This window comes from Acipenser ruthenus, chromosome 1 (genome assembly GCF_902713425.1).
Source record: "Acipenser ruthenus chromosome 1, fAciRut3.2 maternal haplotype, whole genome shotgun sequence".
Classification (NCBI taxonomy): domain Eukaryota; kingdom Metazoa; phylum Chordata; class Actinopteri; order Acipenseriformes; family Acipenseridae; genus Acipenser; species Acipenser ruthenus.
The window spans coordinates 72,157,237-72,175,668 of record NC_081189.1 but is presented as its reverse complement, the minus strand read 5'-3'; the positions used below and the strand labels follow the sequence as shown (position 1 = coordinate 72,175,668).

The following is an 18,432-nucleotide window of genomic DNA, read 5'->3' as shown; positions in this document are numbered from 1 at the left end:
AGTACAGTAAAGCACAGTGAAACAAAGCATACAGAAACATGATATATTGTAAGTGAGATAAGCACATAGGGTAGCTTCGGTAAGCATGGCAAAACAGTGAAGCATAGGGAAGCATATCAAATCATTCTAAAACACTGCATATTAAATGCATTAAAAGACATGGTAAAAGATAGAACTGCAAGCAGATGTATAAGTGAGACAGTAAATCATGGTGGTGGTAAACTGTGCAAACTGACCTTTGTAAACTTCTATAGAGAGAAAAAACACAATATTCCCCTTGGTTCGTATGCACCATTACAAATCCTAATGTATTTTTTAAGGGGTTTCTCGTGCCAGAGCTGAATATATGTGATATCTTAATGCTAGTTGGGTTTTTAAATGATTGGTAATGTAAATGTTGACACTTCTGCACTGTGTCCATGTGTGTTACCTCTGGGATTTAGGGCTGGAAAAAGTATCTGCCAAAAATGTCCCCTTTCTTACAGCATTAATCCCTCTAAAAATGTGCTGCCATATGGCATGCAGGTATTATTGCTGGCTCTAAAGCACAAATGTATTACATATGCCATGATTATTTATATATTATACATTAAGGCAAAAGTAATCTAACAGGGTGAAACACAATACATAACGTATGTGGCAGATTTTTGGATAGTACAGTACGTAGGCGTACCTGACACAAACATTGCCTAGAGTAATCTACCCAAGTTACATAAATGTTTTTTTTCTTCTTTCTTTTAAATATAAATAGAGATGATTGAATAAGCTGGACTGTATGTGGCTGCCTTATCATTTCTGCTTTAACCATTGTTCTGCTGTTTTATAGTGTAACTCATGGGCTAACTACTATTATACAACTCAAGGACTTAACATAAGGTTAGATACAGTATTTTACATTGAACTCATTTCAGCATCACTCTAATTGTACTTGGATTCCAACTTCATAATAAGGCCTTTAAATCACTGCTGTGCCCATCAACTTTGAATATAAAATCTTTTAAAAACTACATTTGTAAAGATTTTCACATTTGAATTATTACAAATGTTCAACCGGCAGTGTCTATACTCCATGGCAGTCATTAAAAGGTTAATTACACATGTTTTTCTGGGAAGGTTTGTCACTAAAATCAACCAATTAGAATTATAAGTCACGTCCCCACACGTAAAATTCCGCACTTGGTGTGTAGTCAGTGACAAAGAATTCTAAACATTTAAACCACAACAGAATTTACACAAACATTTTAAATACGTTAATATCAGATTTTTGGTATAATATGTTTATAATCCCATCCCTGACAAGTCAATGTGCGGAATGTGGCCAGGTGTTGATTGACTAATTGCTTATCAATAAACCCTGGCCACATGGTTTAAAAGAATCTGGAAAGCCAGACCCTTTGTTTGCTGTTTGTTGTTCTTTGTCAGCAAGTTGGAAGTGAATTGGATGGGAATCCTCACATCTGTGTGTTTGAACCAGGGTGAACAAACAAAGCAACCACTCGTCTGTGTTAGCCGGGATCGGCATATTTGGAAAAGGGATTCATTTAGTTGATTTTACTCCCACAAAAGCATATGCCAGTGTGTTCCTGGAGTGGAACCTCCCTTACAGTGATGGAGCAGCGCTTGGCCGGTGTTTGGCCAGCTTTTGTTTTATTAGCTATTTTCCCCACTGTGTTTTGTTTTGCATTTTTGTATTTATTATTTTCATGTACACTTGTGTGTGTGTCCTCCTGCACTGGAGCCGTATTCCCACAGAAAATGCAGGACCAGTGCCTGCACTGATGCCGTATTTCGTTTTTTAAATTCACCATTTACACACAATAATACTGCCAGTTACGTGTCGGCAATTTGGTGGCTTTCCCCCATTTACACAGAACTCGTGTTAACTAATTTGCTAGTGTTCAGTACCGTGATCAAAACAATGATACCTTTGGTACCTGTCGTGGTATGCATGATATTTTTCAGTAAACTTTCTGAATATCACAATAGACTAATGAAAAGATTGGAAGACATACAGATAGAATTTAGCCATCACTTGCTTTTTATTACGCACAACACCCCGTGTCATTAACTTTTCTACTATTGTGGAATACATGTTAGCATCTCGCACAGTTCCATCATGTTGTGCATTTATCTCTTCTTTTGATAACCAGCGCGCATTTTAAATGTTTGTAGTCAAATCTCTCGCACAATTGTCTGATTCAGAACGTTGTTCAAAACTGTCGGCTGATAGTCTTTAAAAAAAAAAAAATATATATATATATATATATATATATATATATATATATATATATATATATATATATATATATATTTTTTTTTTTTTAAATTGTACTGATACAGTTCTAAATTGGTGATGAATAAAAATACTGAGCATTAGTGTGATTCGTAATTTCATTGGATGCAGAGCTCCAGAAGAAAGATGGGGGGAGGACGTGATATACTATACAGGAGGTTGTGGTGATTGAAGTTCTGTGCTTGAGATGACATAATAGAAAAAAATAGAAAAAAAATTGAAAAAAAACCGTGCATGATAAAAATAACCAAAAAAATAACCAAACCACCAAAGACAACATTATTCCACTAGATGCTTTCAAAACAGGCCAAATTTGGCTGGAAAAACGGCAATCTCAGCACCGGGGCAAGTAAGCTAAACGTCGCATGCGAGACGCATGCATTACCTATTAAAATGAATGTACCCTCAAGTTCGATGTACAAATAAAATGTGAGTTCCTATAATTTGTTTTAGAAAAATATATCTTTTAATTGGCATTCCGGTACTTTAGGATTTATGACTACTCCACTGAAAGCTCCTTTACTTCTTTTTCAGACCAATTACTGCCTGGGTCACTTGCCATTTAGTTGGATTTATTTCTTCAATCAACACGTGGCGGAACAGGAAATTGCGTTCACTTGGGGGGGGGGGATCCACCTTGAACGCAAAATGCGGTGGCTGTGACGGCATTGCAGTTCACATTGAAAGTAATGCGCCAGCACCTGCACTGTGCCGCCAGTGAACCACCATTGCTGGTACCCTAGTGGTGGCCAAGCACCACTGCACCTGAACTGTAAATACTTGTAATAAATCCTGTGTGCCTGCGGGGCGTGGCAAGGAAAACCTGTGTCTCTCCTGTCAATCAAAGGATGCGCGCAACCATAACAAACACCCGTTACACAGACATTAAAAGCATGTGAGAAATAAAGGGGTCCATTACGGATTCTCTTTATCTCTTATAGTGCATGCAAGACTCTTTAATGTATTTGGTTTTTAAAAAGTATGTAAAATAACAGAGAGGGGCCATATTTCTATTATTTAAAACAGTGGTAATTTTTAGTTCTGTTATCATATAGATCAGTGGTTCTGAACCCCGGTCCTCGGGACCCCATGTATCTTCTGGTTTTCGTTCCAACTGAGCTCTCAATTACTAAAACCTTAATTGAACTAATAATTTGCTTAATTAGACCTTTTTAATTATTTCAGCTTTTAAACAGTTGGAGATTTCAAGTTCACTGTAATACTGTACAAGTATCTTGAAATCTGCAAGGAGTTGAGAACAAGAAGAGTTGAGTCTAATTAAGCACATTTAATTTAAGGGTTTAGTTAAGTAACTGAGAGCTCAGTTGGAATGAAAATCAGAAGACACATGGCGTCCCGAGGACTGGGGTTGAGAACCACTGATACAGATCATTAGGAAAGACACAGAGATGTGCTAATCAAAGAGGGTCCTTTACTTAGCATTTTTTCTGTATTACAGTTTTCAAGCACAGTAGGTTGTCAGAATATCTGTGCAATGTAGGGTTTGTAAGCAGGTTATAAAATGTGCACTACATACAGTTCAAAGGCAATAACATAGAAAAACTAAAAGAAAAGCAGCCGGATTCTGATGGTTGGCTAGGATACAGCAGTCTTGTACTGTGAATGCAGCCTGTTATTTAATATTCTGAAATTTGATGTATATATTATAGCGTGAAGAATCATGTTTTCTTATTTGCACGCCACAATAACCATGAACCGCTTGTGAATGAGGTAGATGCCTCAATAATTTCCAATGGAGTGACTTGAAGTAAAATTAAAACCTGAACTAAAGTTATATTAAAACTTGGCAATGTTTGTCCTTTCCCATCTCTCTCTCTCTCGCACACCACTCTGCGTTATTTTCTTAACTAAATCATAGGGACAGACTGAGGAGAAAAGAGATGTGGGGATAAATAAGAAACAGGCGCAGATATAAAGCTAAAAAAATAACTACACACCATGAATCAAATAACCTCTGAGAATCTTATTACTTAGTAAATCCTACATTTTTCTATATAAAATATGCATATTTACCAGGGCAGAGGCAGGGTGTGAACCATTGACCAAGCACACACCGCAGAACAGCTACTTAACCACTATGCAAAGAAGAGCTAGGGAAGAGTCAGAATGCATAACGACATCACACAACACTGCCTGTTACACTCTTCTCATTCAGCCTCGGTGATTGGCTGTAGCACCAGTGTAACAGGGTGAAGGCTGGGTGACCCAGCAAGCGAACGGGTTAGGTTTGTGTGCTTGCACTATTACGCCGATAAACCTGGTTAAAAGTAAATTAAAAACAATTGTGTCAGTGCAGTATATTATAAATGTGTCCATTTGTCAATGACATAAAAATCACTAAGTAATATTACATTTGCCTTATCGTACATGCCCAAGTCCTAACTAGGATCTGCTTCTGTTTTCAGTATTCAATAATATTTTTATAAAATGTCCCGTGGAGGATTTGTAAGAGCTTTATAGGTTTTTGGCACTAGCCTACGCACATTTTTTATTGGGGAAGCACTTTCCTGAATTTATAAAGGCCACAGTGTCTAACACGCCTGAATATAAATGTCTATAACCCTGTGTGAATGGGAGAGAATGAATCCGAACTGTAAATTTACCTCCTGACCTGGAAGGGCGCTAAGTAAGGTTGGTGGTACACTTTGACACGGATGGGCCGACTTGACGGTAGGATGGAACCGGAAGTCGGCCCTCTTGGTGAAAGGGCGTAGCTGTAAGACTGCTGGACAGCTCTATTGTGATAAGCTGTGGTGTGCATGGCAATTGGATAGAGCGTGGCGCTGTGCTGATCACAGGGAGGAGTTTGGCAGTACAAAGGGGACGCAGATACGCGAGTACGGCCCCTTATGCTGACATTACCGAAGTGGAGCACTGCTGTTTTTGTTGTTGTTTTTGTGTGAGCAGATGGAGACGGATTCGGGAGCTGAAGCTATGGAGCCAGCACTACCACCTGGAGCAGCTGCACTGTCACAACACTTCAACCTGTACCAGCACACGGAGCACCTGCCCTTGCACACCCCCGGCAGCACGTGTATGTTTATTTTTATTGTTTTTATTGTTTTATTGTTTTTGGGACCTCAAACCAACTGCCAATTTTCCAATACCATTGCTGGTAAAGAGGAGTGTTATATTTAATTAAAAACTCAGGACTTTTTGTAAATACACCAGTTGTTGTGGACATTGGATGATTACCCACACCACTCACATCCTGACACCCTGTAATAAAGTATGTGTGCAGGGGAAGATAGAAATGATAGGTTTGCCAAAGATCTTAGACAGCAGCGGTGTCTCGTAAGATGCTGGTCATAATCCAAGCTCCTTCTATAATTCCAGTGAAAAGAAATATTTTAGAAAGTTTAAAACACCAAACAGGCTTAAAACAGAGTAATCACCCAACTTCCAAGAAAAGAAGCAGGAGTTAGTTCAGACCAGGTGTCCTTTAACTGTGTACTCACGAGGGTTCCTCGGTCACAGCTGCTCCCTCCTCCAGCTCCTGAGCCTGCTTGAACCAGGGCAGTTTCGCCTCCACCGGGAGCTTCTCTACAATACAGCAGCAAACACCTTAGCAAGACACCACAGCCGGGTCTCTCACAATCTCTGTTTACCTTTTAAATTCTTTCTATGCTTCATTCATTTTCAGGCTTCATCCATAACTTTAAACACTTTAACAACGTAACAAGCTGAATCGTTTGTCCACTTGTTAGAAGCAATTGGACCAATTTACAAACTTAAAAATACCATTTTATTTTAAAACGGTTACATTTTGGATTGCATTACCACAAAAAGCTGATATTGTCAACATCATGGTGCTTCCTTTCCAGCCTACCTTTTGGTTTGTAGCAGGGAATAGTAACGATGCACTCCTCTTTAATGTGAGGCTTGGTCTTAGGGTTGCAGCCTCCCGCATGCAGTCCCCTGTGATCGATACAGAGCACCACTCTGTAGCGGAGGCCCTGGCCACACGTCACTGTACACTGCAGGGAGCACAGAGCACACAGTCAGATACAACACTCCACTCGACACCATTGGAAGATGCCTCATATAGAACACAACCAACATTGTTCACAATAGATTGGAAATTACGAAAGCCTGAAAAGGGTCTTGAGCTTGGCCTATTTGTCACTTCAGTTATTATTATTATTATTATTATTTATTTCTTAGCAGACGCCCTTATCCAGGGCGACTTACAATCGTAAGCAAATACATTTCCAATTTTCAGTAGGAAAACATTAAGGCTGAATGCAATACAAATGCACTGTGGTTAGAAAAGCAACATTTTTGAGAGGTCACCACAGTTGACCATTCAAATCTGGTCTTTCTCGTCTAAGCTCGTGTTCAAAGGCTCTAAAATACAACTGCCAAAATACGCTCCTAAGAGAAATGTGATACAAACAGTATTTTAGATTTTATTTACAAGCAATTATCAAATATATTTCATAATGGTTTCCAAGTCTATGTTGAGTGCAGTGTAATTATATGAAGATAATAAACGTATTGTACTAATGGTTAAACTATGTTTGGAATATTTCATATTCTACTGTAAATCGTAGCAACATAGGCTGCAGTCAATTGTTTGAAATGTTAACAATGATGACAATTTTAGGAAGGTACAGTGTTAGAAAACTACAATGCAAACACAATGATAATGTCACTTCTCCTTACACTTCATAAGAAAGTTTACAAACGAGAGGAGGCCATTCGGCCCATCTTGCTCGTTTGGTTGTTAGTAGCTTATTGATCCCAGAATCTCATCAAACAGCTTCTTGAAGGATCCCAGGGTGTCAGCTTCAACAACATTACCATTATCCTGTAGTCTGAGACAGAATTGCTACTTACGTTTTTACAACATGTACATGTATAATATCCTAATCATAGAGACATATATTACTAAAATCATCACGTCAATGGTAAAAAAAAAAAAAAATTAGATTGGCTGGCTGCAAAGTGTTTTATTTATTGCTGCTGCCAAGACAAACATTTTCCAGGAGTTCAGAATGAAGAATGTATTAGGTCAACAAAATCCTGCATTTTAACAGCCTACAAATCTGACTCGCATGTCTCAGGCTGTGTTTGCTAGAGAGGGAAATGAATAGCACCATAAAATTATATCGGCAGTAGCCCAGGAGGTTGTTTTTTACCTTCCATTAATCCCATACAGGGAGCCCTCTGGGCTAGCCGCTATGCTGCACAATTGTATAGTATCTCAACTGAATATTCACCCCCTCTTTTTTACTGTTAAAAAAATAAAGCAAACGTTGAATTTTAATGAAAAAGAGCCCATATGCTTACTGTTATTTTTTAATTTCAGTGATTTATGTGTGGGGTTTACCTCTGCTGTTAAATTTGTTTCCACAATAACAAGGTTTAGGAAGACAGGGTTATGTGTGTTTTAATTTTTGTCTGAAGAATGCCTCTTTGATGCAGCTTACAAAGTACTAAACAGACCGGAGAATTAGGTGTCCAGTTCTACATTCTTTAAAGAGTAAAACACTTTTTTTTTTTTTTTTTAAATTAACTGCAAATATTTCATATAATTGAAATTATAACGCTAAGTGACAAAGTGACATTTGAAGCTACATTTCAACAGGACATTTGCAAAACTTAAATGTTGTATCCATGCAGTTCTCAAAAGTAATTGCAAGACAAACTGTACAGAAACTGAACATTCAGCAGGTGGGAGAACTGTAATCAAATTATTCCTTTGTAAATAAAATAATGAGCCCTATTTAAAAAAAAAAAAAAAACATTTTCAAGGACAATGATAATATACCTCTAACTTTCACTAAAACGAAATGTTTGGTGAACTGCAAATAGATTCAACAATCCAAAAAGGGCTTTAAAAAAGTTCCTGATAAAACATTCCTTAAAACTGTCATTAAAACTCTAAAGTTCTGTGAGTAGGGCCCAATGTCCTAGTTAGTCTTGCTCTTGCATTTCCACACATGTACTTTGGAAATAACTTCTATGGTATGTATAGATGTGAATAGTCTATATACAGACATCCTAGCGTTCACAGGTAGAAATGTTTATTTTGTTCTTTTGCAGTGGAGACTGTACACAAATTACCAATGATTAACACAGACTAGCAGGTGTATCATCAACAACTGACATTCGTCAGACAAGATCATGACTGACTGAATAATCCTCTCTCTCCTAAGGAAAGACACAACATTATATAATCCCCAGCCCCGCCTACTCCTAACAGGATTCATTATTCAATAAACATTTGCACCTGGGATGATTTTATACAAAAATAAATTCAGTAGTTCGGGACAAACACCAATCACAAAATGTTTTAGTACAAATATTTATTGTAGAGAATGCGGAGTATGCGATTTAACAGAAAAGTATGCTGTATATACACATTCATTTGGCATCAAACCTAACTTGGTTTGAGGGTTCGCTGCCTGGCCAACTGGACGAGGCTGAGACCCCCATTTGATAAAACATAAAAACTGTTAAGAAAGGTGGAGATGGGGAGGTGGTGGGTTACGATGAAATCAAAACGCAACTGAGAGATAAGTGAAGAGGGTATTTATAGTGCTAACAATTTAAATTAGCTAATGTGTAAATTGAATGATTCAATTTGGTGATGCGGATATTGGTGTCTGACCCTCCTCCCGAACTTTAATTATAAATTTAATTTATTATTTAACATTCATACTATTACAATAAAACAGTCATATATTTTATGTTAAACATGTTTCTTCTCATTTATACATGTTTGTTTAACCTGCACGCATATTATTATTATTATTATTATTTATTTCTTAGCAGACGCCCTTATCCAGGGCGACTTACAATTGTTACAAGATATCACATTATTTTTACAAATAATTACCCATTTATACAGTTGGGTTTTTGCTGGAGCAATCTAGGTAAATCACCTTGCTCAAGGGTACAGCAGCAGTGTCTCCCACCTGGGACTGAACCCACGACCCTCCGGTCAAGAGTCTAGAGCCCTAACCACTACTCCACACTGCATACTGTCTTTGTTTACAAACGATCGTTAAACTATTTTATTGCTTACTTATTATCATTGTCATTATTATTCTTTAGTTGTTAACTATTACCAGTAAAGACTGAAAATTAGCATTATCCCTTCTAGTGGAAGATTACCGAACATATGGCAATAACAAAACACTTGTTCCACATGTATAGCTTCGGTAACTTCATTAATGGAAGCGCCCTAATCTAATTACAGCAATACACCATCGTATATCAAACACACATGATCAACAGCATGCGCAATACATAATAAACCCACGGCTCTATCACCAGTAGAATAACAATCACAAGAATAATCACAATAACAGGCAATTCAATATTACAGTGAGGGTCTAAAAGTAAAAATAAATATACATGTTTTCAAATATCAGTATTCTAATCTTAAGAACATTGTTTGCACATATGATTATTTGAATTCCTAATATTCAATGATTGTATTGTTTAATTAACTAATTGAGGTAATGTGTTTAATGTATTTAATGGTGTGGACTGTGTCAATTCACTACAGCTTGATGAAGGCCGTCAGGCCAAAATGTTGCTTTATTATTTTTATTTAAGTTAAAAACAAAGAATGGGAATTTGATCTATGATCTATTATGGTGTTATACCTCTACCATCATCAATTGTGAACTACACTGAGTGTACAAAACATTAGGGACACCTTCCGAATATTGAGTTGCACCCCCTTTTGCCCTCAGAACAGCCTCAATTCGTCGGGGCATGGACTCTACAAGGTGTCAAAAGCGTTCCACAGGGATGCTGGCCCATGCTGACTCCAATGCTTCCCACAGTTGTGTCAAGTTGGCTGGTAGTGGATCTCTACTCCGAATAGCTAGTTCCATCTCACCGGGATTCATCAGACCAGGCAATGTTTTTCCAATCCTCCAGTGTCCAGTGTTTTCGTTCCTTAGCCCACTGCAACTGCAGTTTCTTGTGTTTTGCTGAAAGAAGTGGAACTCTTTTAGGTCGTCGGCTGCCATACCCCATTCGTGTCAAGGTACGACGAGTTGTGCATTCTTGTATAGGTCTTTCGGCACCAATGTTGTACTGGACTCTCAGTTGACTAACTGTAGCCCGTCTGTTGCTCTGCACAATTCCTGTCAGCCTCCTTTGGCCTTTTTCATCAATGAGCCATTTTTGACCACTGGCCTGCCGTTGGCTGGATATCCTTTGGGTGGTGGACCATCCTTGATACACACGGGAAACTGTTGAGCGTGAAAAACCCAGCAGCGTCGCAGTTCTTGACACACTCAAACCGGCGCGCCTGGCACCTACTACCATACCCCGTTCAAAGGCACTTACTGTAAATCTTTTGTTTTCCCCATTTACCCTCTGAATGGCACACATACACAATCCACGTCTCAATTGTGTCAAGGCTTAAAAATCCTTCTTTAACCTGTCTCCCCTTCATCTACACTGATTGAATTGGATTTAACAGGTTCCATCAATAAGGGATCATAGCTTTCACCTGGATTCACATTCACCTTGTCTATTTCATGGAAAGAGCAGGTGTTCCTAATGTTTTGTACACTCAGTGTAGATTGGAATATTTTGGAAACTGATCCCGGAGGTAGCACCCAGTGATGGAAATACCAGAAATTATATTATAAAACAGTAGTTGTGCAATATTAGCTACGTGGTTTGGACTTTACACATATGATTTAAGAAATTCAAAGATTCCAGGAAGCAACACATATGGTAAAAGCAACGTCAAGGGTTCGCCTCTATATTGGTCCGTGTCTTACAATTTAAAGGTTCCTTTCTGGGAGTTCTCATTTCCTGCATTAGTACTGTACACATGTATAATGCAGATGGTAACTGATTTGACCTAAGTCATTCTAAAGCATGTCTGTCACATCTAGACCCTTGTTTTACATGTCAGTGGTAATATACAACAGTACCAGAACAGATCGATGGGTACAGAATCCAACATATAAGGCAGGGTGCCTTTTAATTGTAAAGTGGGACTGGGCTGGAAAATTCTAAATTAATAAATAGGAAAGAATACATTGGGTTGGATTGTTCTGGAAGGTCATGTGATCATTCATAGCTGGTTCTTCAGAATTACTCATATATTCTTCATCAATTTTGAGACTGCTCCTCTTGAAACAACAGGCAAGGAGACTAAGGTTTTTGGGCTCATTAGTAAGTGTATATTGTCCAATCTTGAATTAGGAAATGTCTGCCTACTTGTAAACCTGTACTGCCTACTTGTAAATTGCATAAATAATGCACGACCAATGTGCATTTAAACCATGTGATTGCCATTCACTTCATTCACAATTATGTTTCAAAACATGATGACTGCATATTATTGTACAATTATACATCGCTAAAACGGTGCTCTTCATTAGCAGTGTATAATCTACTCAAATAAAGTGCTTGTGTGATAAGAAAGCAAATGAATAACATACCAAATGAGCGAAATGGCTGATATCTCTAAGTATAGTTACTTGCTATCCTACTGCCAACTCTGCACCTACTATCAGCTCTAGATCAATCTGGTAGATCTGCCCATGGTAAGTGCCACATATTACTGGGGTCCATCAAGACAGCATCCCAGAAGTGCCTGGCAGGGCAACATTTTCAGAGAAGTGCGTCCTTACAGAAACACAGAAACCTTCAACACCAGACACACTCCTACCCACTTTTATGGTCATTCTGTATTAATTTGGCCAGTCAATGCATATGTACCGTAATTAACAGTGGTGTTTAGGGATTTAAAGTCTCTCAGAAGAGACTCACCGGGGACCACTCCTGTGCAAGCCACTTGGGGCAGTCAAAGATGTTGCAGGGCTGGATGATTGGTATCTTGGGGGTGTACATGCACTTCCACTCCTCCACGGGGGTTATGTTGCCCTGGATGTCTTCCTCCACGCAGGACACAGTGCGCCTCTGGATCCCCCCGCCACAAGATATGGAGCAAGCTGTCCACGGGCTGCTCTCCCATCTGAGAAAACAACACAGCCCATTACAAACAACGCTTGGCTGGCCAGTCTCATTTGTTCGTTATCACTTCTGCTAGCTTATAAGCTTGCTGAATTTGTTCTAATGAAAAATGTCAGAGCTTTTTGTTCCATTTTTTTTTTTTTTTTTTGTATTCTTAAAGTATTTTTGCAAAGCCTGCATTTCTCTAGTCGTCTTAGAATCATAACAGATTTTTATTTTTATTCCAATTTTTTTTTTTTGGCATTCTTGTAGAATAAATAGATATAATGAACAATGCAAGTCCCTTCTAGAAAAAAATACAAATGCTTTTGGCATTTTCAGCAGGCTAACAGAATGAAATAAACATGTACTGTATAAGATACTGTACTTTTAGCATGCATTAGACTACAGACAAAAATAGCTTGAACTACAAAGCACATCAACAAATTTGCTGTTCAGAATTTGCTCCTTGTAAGCAGGTAAGGGCTGACAGTTACTTGACACAGCTTTAAAATATATAATACAAAATTGTCATCCCAATTTTCTGTAACCTGATTTTCAATGCTGGCAATGGGTTTTTCAGTCAACTTTGAACATATAACTTTAAATTAAACGTTTTCTCAGTTAAATTCTAACACTGCTATATGTGTTAAAACCCATGAATACTTTCTAGAACGTATTTAATAAATCAATACAATTTAATTACCAAGCTTTGAAAATCAGTCCCTTGTAACAGATATGATGCAGAAGCAGAACAGGCAATATGCAAGTTTCTTACAAAAGTTACACTGCCTCTGAGAGGTTGGTTCATGTAATAGCTTACATCCACCTCCGGCAGATCACTAAAAACAAGATGCAATGAATAACAAAGTCATTGCCAAAGCACCAAGACAAAAGCTGCACCAGTCCATAGATGACTTTATATAATAAAGGACTTTGGAATGGCATTAATCTCTTCCTTGCCATGGCTACTTGTCTTAGAGCACTATGGGCTTGATTCTAAAACTTGACATTTTAATCCAAATTGTCATTAGCCCATTTTTTCAGAAAGGAAAAAATGCACACAATAAAAAATACCAAACCACTGAAATCACATGTTTCAATTTGGGGGGCTTGTAACTCAGATATATGGTAAACCATGGGTTTAATAACAATGAATGGTAGAAACATGTTCTGAAACTCCATGGTTTGCCAATTAAAATGGTCTGGCCATGGATAACCATGGAATGACTATGTTAACAGTTTATAGGGACCATGGGGAAATGTGTAATCTAGATTATTTCCTGAAAATGATATTTCAGGACACATAATGGTGCACTTGTGCTACTGATAATTATTAAACATAATCCCTTTCATGCATATTGAGACTAAAGCTAAGATTTAAAATATTAATTTGATTTAAAAAACTGACATTCATATTATCACATGTCCGTTTCATGTAAAACTTCTGTTTACTGCTGAGACTGGTATTCCTTCACATTGATTGGCTGCTGTACGTACCGTGGTAGGGGGTGGTAGAGGTCATAGGGCATGATCTCCTTGTAGCCGTCACTGTTAGGAACAATAATGCCAACCCTCTGAGTAGAAGGTATACACAACAAAATAAACACTAAATGATCACATTACAGTACATGGCACTACACCTTTTATGCAAACATATATCCCTAGACCATCATCAATTTATTGATGGCATCTTGCACACGTTACCTCAGGTATCACAATCAACAATTAAAGTGACACTATCAATGGGTTTGGTCCTGAATGATATGCCATGGAAGTGAATACTAAATTAACGGTGCAGTTTAGACACTATCATTCAAGTAGTTTAGAACAGTTACGGCCACATTTAGGCTTAAATCAAGGGTTATGGCACAGCAGTATTCAGATGGCACTTTGTAACAGCTATGGCTCCAACATAATTTTGATTTAATCCTAAACACTAGAGGTTTTAAGACACAAATATAGTTTAGGAAAAAAATACAATATTGGGGGTCAGTGTGTTCTAAGTTTTTTATTTGATACATATTTTAAAAGAGATTTGAATATAGTTCAATTCAGCAGTGCCCCGTATTACTGTCTTGATGCTTTCTACAGTAACCAATAGTATTTATGGGAACAGTGCACCTACCTGGCTGGACAGGGGTCCATGTTACACTCTCGAAGCTTTGGTTTCGGTTTGACATTTTCAGGGTAGTAGTGGCAATACTGGTCAGCTACCACACGTTCACTGCGCAGGTCAAAGCACTCAGCGGAGGTCAGCTGGTAGCCTGAAACACACAAGTTTAAAGTAATGGGCACACCTGATTATGAGTTCCTAAGGTACTTTGGATGTCATTACCTGAAATGAGGGTGTTTGGTAGTAAATTGGGTGGGAATGTCAAATAAAAACATATGAGTATGTGATCACTACAAATTCAAAATTACTCAAATCATCGAATGCTAGTCCAGTGAGTAAAAATGTCATATCGTAGTCATCATGGCATAAACAACAGGTAGGGCTGTTAATAGTTCAATGTTAAAACCTTAACCATTTAAAATGTTATCTAAATCTTTTATACAGTGCTCAATCTATATAAGGTGAGCCCTTTATAGTAAGAAACTGGTTATAAGGTGGTAAGCGCATAACCTCTGTTGCTCTTATAATGCCATTTGCATTTGCATTTTCATTATACGGCAGAACACAATCCTTTACAAAGCCTTCCAACTATAGCAATATACCCACTGCCTCACTTTTGTTTTTTTTTCTATGTAGGGTATATATTAAAAAATGCTGTAAAAGTAAAGACTAAATTACAGTAATTAGTGGTTTAAAATAGTTTCTTACCCCCACCACAAGTGGCTGAGCATGGAAAGAAATCTGTTTCCCTCCAGCGATGGATAATGGGCTGGTAGAAGATGAACTGGACTATGCTGTCTGAAGCACTGACGTAACGGATCTGGAATATCAATCAGGATAATAATGATGGATGATGAAGCACATATTCCCAAAATTATGAGACCAGAAAACGTTAGGTTATTATCATAACCCCGGTTCCCTGAAACAGAAATGTAACCATTACCTAATCCTTAATATTCTATACCAAAGCTGCTCAGCCGAGCCTGTGACGCAGTCATGTCCAGGGTATAAAAGGACTGCACACATAGCGTCACTTTTCCTTCAAGCCTGCTGCAATCATGGACGAAGCGACACTGAAGGTTAATGGTTGCATTTCTATTTCATTCCCTTTCAAGTACGAAATGTAACCATTACCTAATGGGTGAGTATAATCAAGTCATCGCAAAGGCAATATTGCAGAACAACTGGAATGCTACAAGTTTAAGCCGAGAGGCTGCCTTGTGTGTTACCATTAGGAAACCCAGTAACAAGTAGCTAGGGCAAAAAAAACTGAGGGAGAACTCACCTCTATGTCTGTGTTGTAAGGGTCGACTTGGAAGCCACCTTTAACACTCTAGTTCCAAAGACAGGGTTTTGAGGATCCACGACATTTAGTCTGTAGAACCTAGTGAAGGTATGGGGAGTTGCCCACACCGCTTCATTGCAAATGTCCTTGACAGATGCACCCTGGAATAAAGCCCACAAAGTTGCCATCCCCCTGGTGGAATGGGAAGTTGGCTCACTCATAGGCAGTCTGGACTGTTATCTGCTATCCACTTGGACAGCCTCTGTTTAGACAGGGCTTGACCATAGAACTTCACCCCATAACAGTCAAAAAATAATTTGGACTGCCTCCAACTTTTCGTCCTGTCAATGTAGTACGCCAGGGCTTGCACTGGGCAGAGCATATGAAGCTGTCGCTCTCTATCAGACTGGAAAGGAGGTGAATGGTACAGAGTGTAACTATTGTCCTGGCGTCTGCAAAAATTAAGCAGGCTTTCGCAACTAAAAATGCCTGCATCTCACTCACCCGCTTTGCAGAGGTGATTGCAAGCAAGAAAGCCGCATTGAGCGATAAACTCTTTTCAGCTCAGCTGAATGAAGAGCTCAAATGGAGGCTTCATGAGTGCATCAAGCACCACGTTAAGCCTCCAGCGAGGAACAATATCTTTCAAAGGCGGACGAAGCCGCCAACTCCATTCAAAAATTGCCCCACCAGGAAGTGAGCTCCTGGGGAGACCGAGTCAATTTTGACATGGCAAGCTGAAAAAACTTAGTCAAACAGGTCCTGGAAAAATTACAGTATAACTGCCATGGGACAAGTCGTGGGGTCAAATCCATGAGGCAGACAGCATGTGTGAAAGATGCCTCACTTGCACCTATACTGGAAACATGTGGATGCTACTTTGGCATTTTGTAGGGTGTGAGTAACCCTATTGGACAGACTCAGGTGACTCAAATGCAACTGTTCAGGGGCCAAACCCAGAGCTGCAGGCTCGATGGGTCGGGATGCCATAAGGTCTTCCGTGCCTGACTGAGCAGATCACGGTGCTTGGGCAGTCTCCACGGCTTGCTGCTCAGGAGCTGCATTAGGGCTGAAAACCAGTCTCCTGGGCCAATAAGGGGCTACTAGGAGCACCTTGGCCCAGTCCTGCGTGATGTTCTTCAGACACAGTGGAGGTGGAGGTTGAAGTCTCCTAGGAGAACGAAAAGGTGGGGGATAAGGCATTCCAGAGGCCTAATTTGATTGGGGAGTGGTGGGAGGGACGTTCAGGGATTGGGGAGGTCAGGTGATGACGAGGGGGGAGGGGGGTGAGACTGAAGAGGCGAGGTAAATGACGTTGGAGAAAATGGAGCAACAGGGGTTGATTACTTTGCAGCAGGGACAGTCTGAAAGGAGGGGGATGTGAAATGTTAGAGGGGTGCTGGGCGACATAGAGGAGTCTGGCCAGGGAGGAATTATGATCAAAGTGGCTCAAGGTGCCAGGGGCAAGGGGAAGTTGGAAGAGGTGTATAATAATAAAGGGAAGGAGTGTGAGGGGGGTACAGTGCAAGGAGAGGGAGGGGAGGGAGGGTAGGGTAGGGACATTTGAGTGAAGGAGTTGATGAATTCCTGCATACTCTCACCTACACAGGAAACAGGAGGGGGAAAAAAGGAGTACCTAGGGAGAGGGTGGGAAGAAAAATGTTAGAGCAGACTTACTCACATTGAGCCTGGGAATGTAGTTATGGGGTCTAAACAGGAAGCAGAGGGTGAAGGGAGAAGGGAGGAATTTTGGTAGGATGGGGAGAAGACAGAAAGAGAAAAACAATGAATTGGTTGTCGTACAGTAGTTCCAGAGCAGGTAGTTAACAGTCCAGGTGGGAGAGAGGCAGGCAGAAACAAAGCTGAATGGTGGAGGACAAGGCAGGACAAGGCAAGGATGAGCACAGACGAGCAGCGCTCTTGGGCGAGCTAGGAACGCCAGGACACAGAACAGCAAGTGCAGACGGTAGACAACAGACATATGTGCAGAGTGGTGAGTTTGAATGTTGAACCTCCTTTGGCTCAGATACAGGTTGACCTGTCTGAGGTAAAGGATTGGTCTGAGGCCACTATCCCGCTTGGGCACTAAAAAGTACCTGGAGTAGACCCCTTCCTCCAACTGGAGAGGGTCTATCATGCGAATAGTCTGTTTTTGCAGCCAAGCTGCTACCTCCTAAGACACCACCGCAGCGTCTTGAGGGTCCGTGACTGACGTTGGAGTCACGTCCAGAAAGGGAAGGGGGTCGTGCTTCAATTGCAGTGACTAGCCTGTTTGAACGGTAGTCAGCACCCAGATGTCCGTGGTGCACTCACGCCAATTCTCCAGATGGCTCTCTGAGAAGGGGCCCTGGGCCTGAGGCAGCAATCTTACATGTATGGTATACAAAATATGTGCACATTGATACATTTTCTTAAGAGTTTAGCCATGTGAAGAAATATTTTGATGTGCTGATCAAGGTATTTATCATAATAGATGCAAAGAGCTAATACTGTTCATTAGTTCCGTTACATAAAAAAAACACTAGATTTCATGACACCAAAGTCTCTTTTTCATGTTAGTTGTTAGTCAGTAATAAAACATGATGTTCCATCAATTCTAGCCTCATATTAAAACTAATCTTCATGATCACTGGCTAGATCTAGAGAGCCCTGCAGGGTCAATGAAAAATGATATCCAATTTGGTACCTGGAGTTACCAGCCAATACTGAAACTGCCTCTCCCAAAGTTTGGTGACATCCAATATAAAACTGCATTGGTTGGGAATTATAGGAAAGTCA

At 39.6% G+C, this 18,432-nt stretch overlaps 1 protein-coding gene across 1 annotated transcript in view; it reads right to left on the bottom strand.

Moving 5' to 3' along the window:
- Positions 1-5,768: 5,768 nt before the first annotated feature.
- Positions 5,769-18,432, bottom strand: part of LOC117420450 (ADAMTS-like protein 1) — a 245,210-nt gene continuing 232,546 nt past the window's right edge. Inside the window, exons 9-14 of the mRNA XM_059029130.1 lie at positions 15,078-15,189; positions 14,382-14,520; positions 13,754-13,804; positions 12,071-12,275; positions 6,144-6,291; positions 5,769-5,857 (exon numbers count right to left, since the gene is read on the bottom strand). Coding sequence (XP_058885113.1) covers positions 5,769-5,857; positions 6,144-6,291; positions 12,071-12,275; positions 13,754-13,804; positions 14,382-14,520; positions 15,078-15,189 — 744 coding nt within the window. The remainder of the gene's footprint in view (positions 5,858-6,143; positions 6,292-12,070; positions 12,276-13,753; positions 13,805-14,381; positions 14,521-15,077; positions 15,190-18,432) is intronic.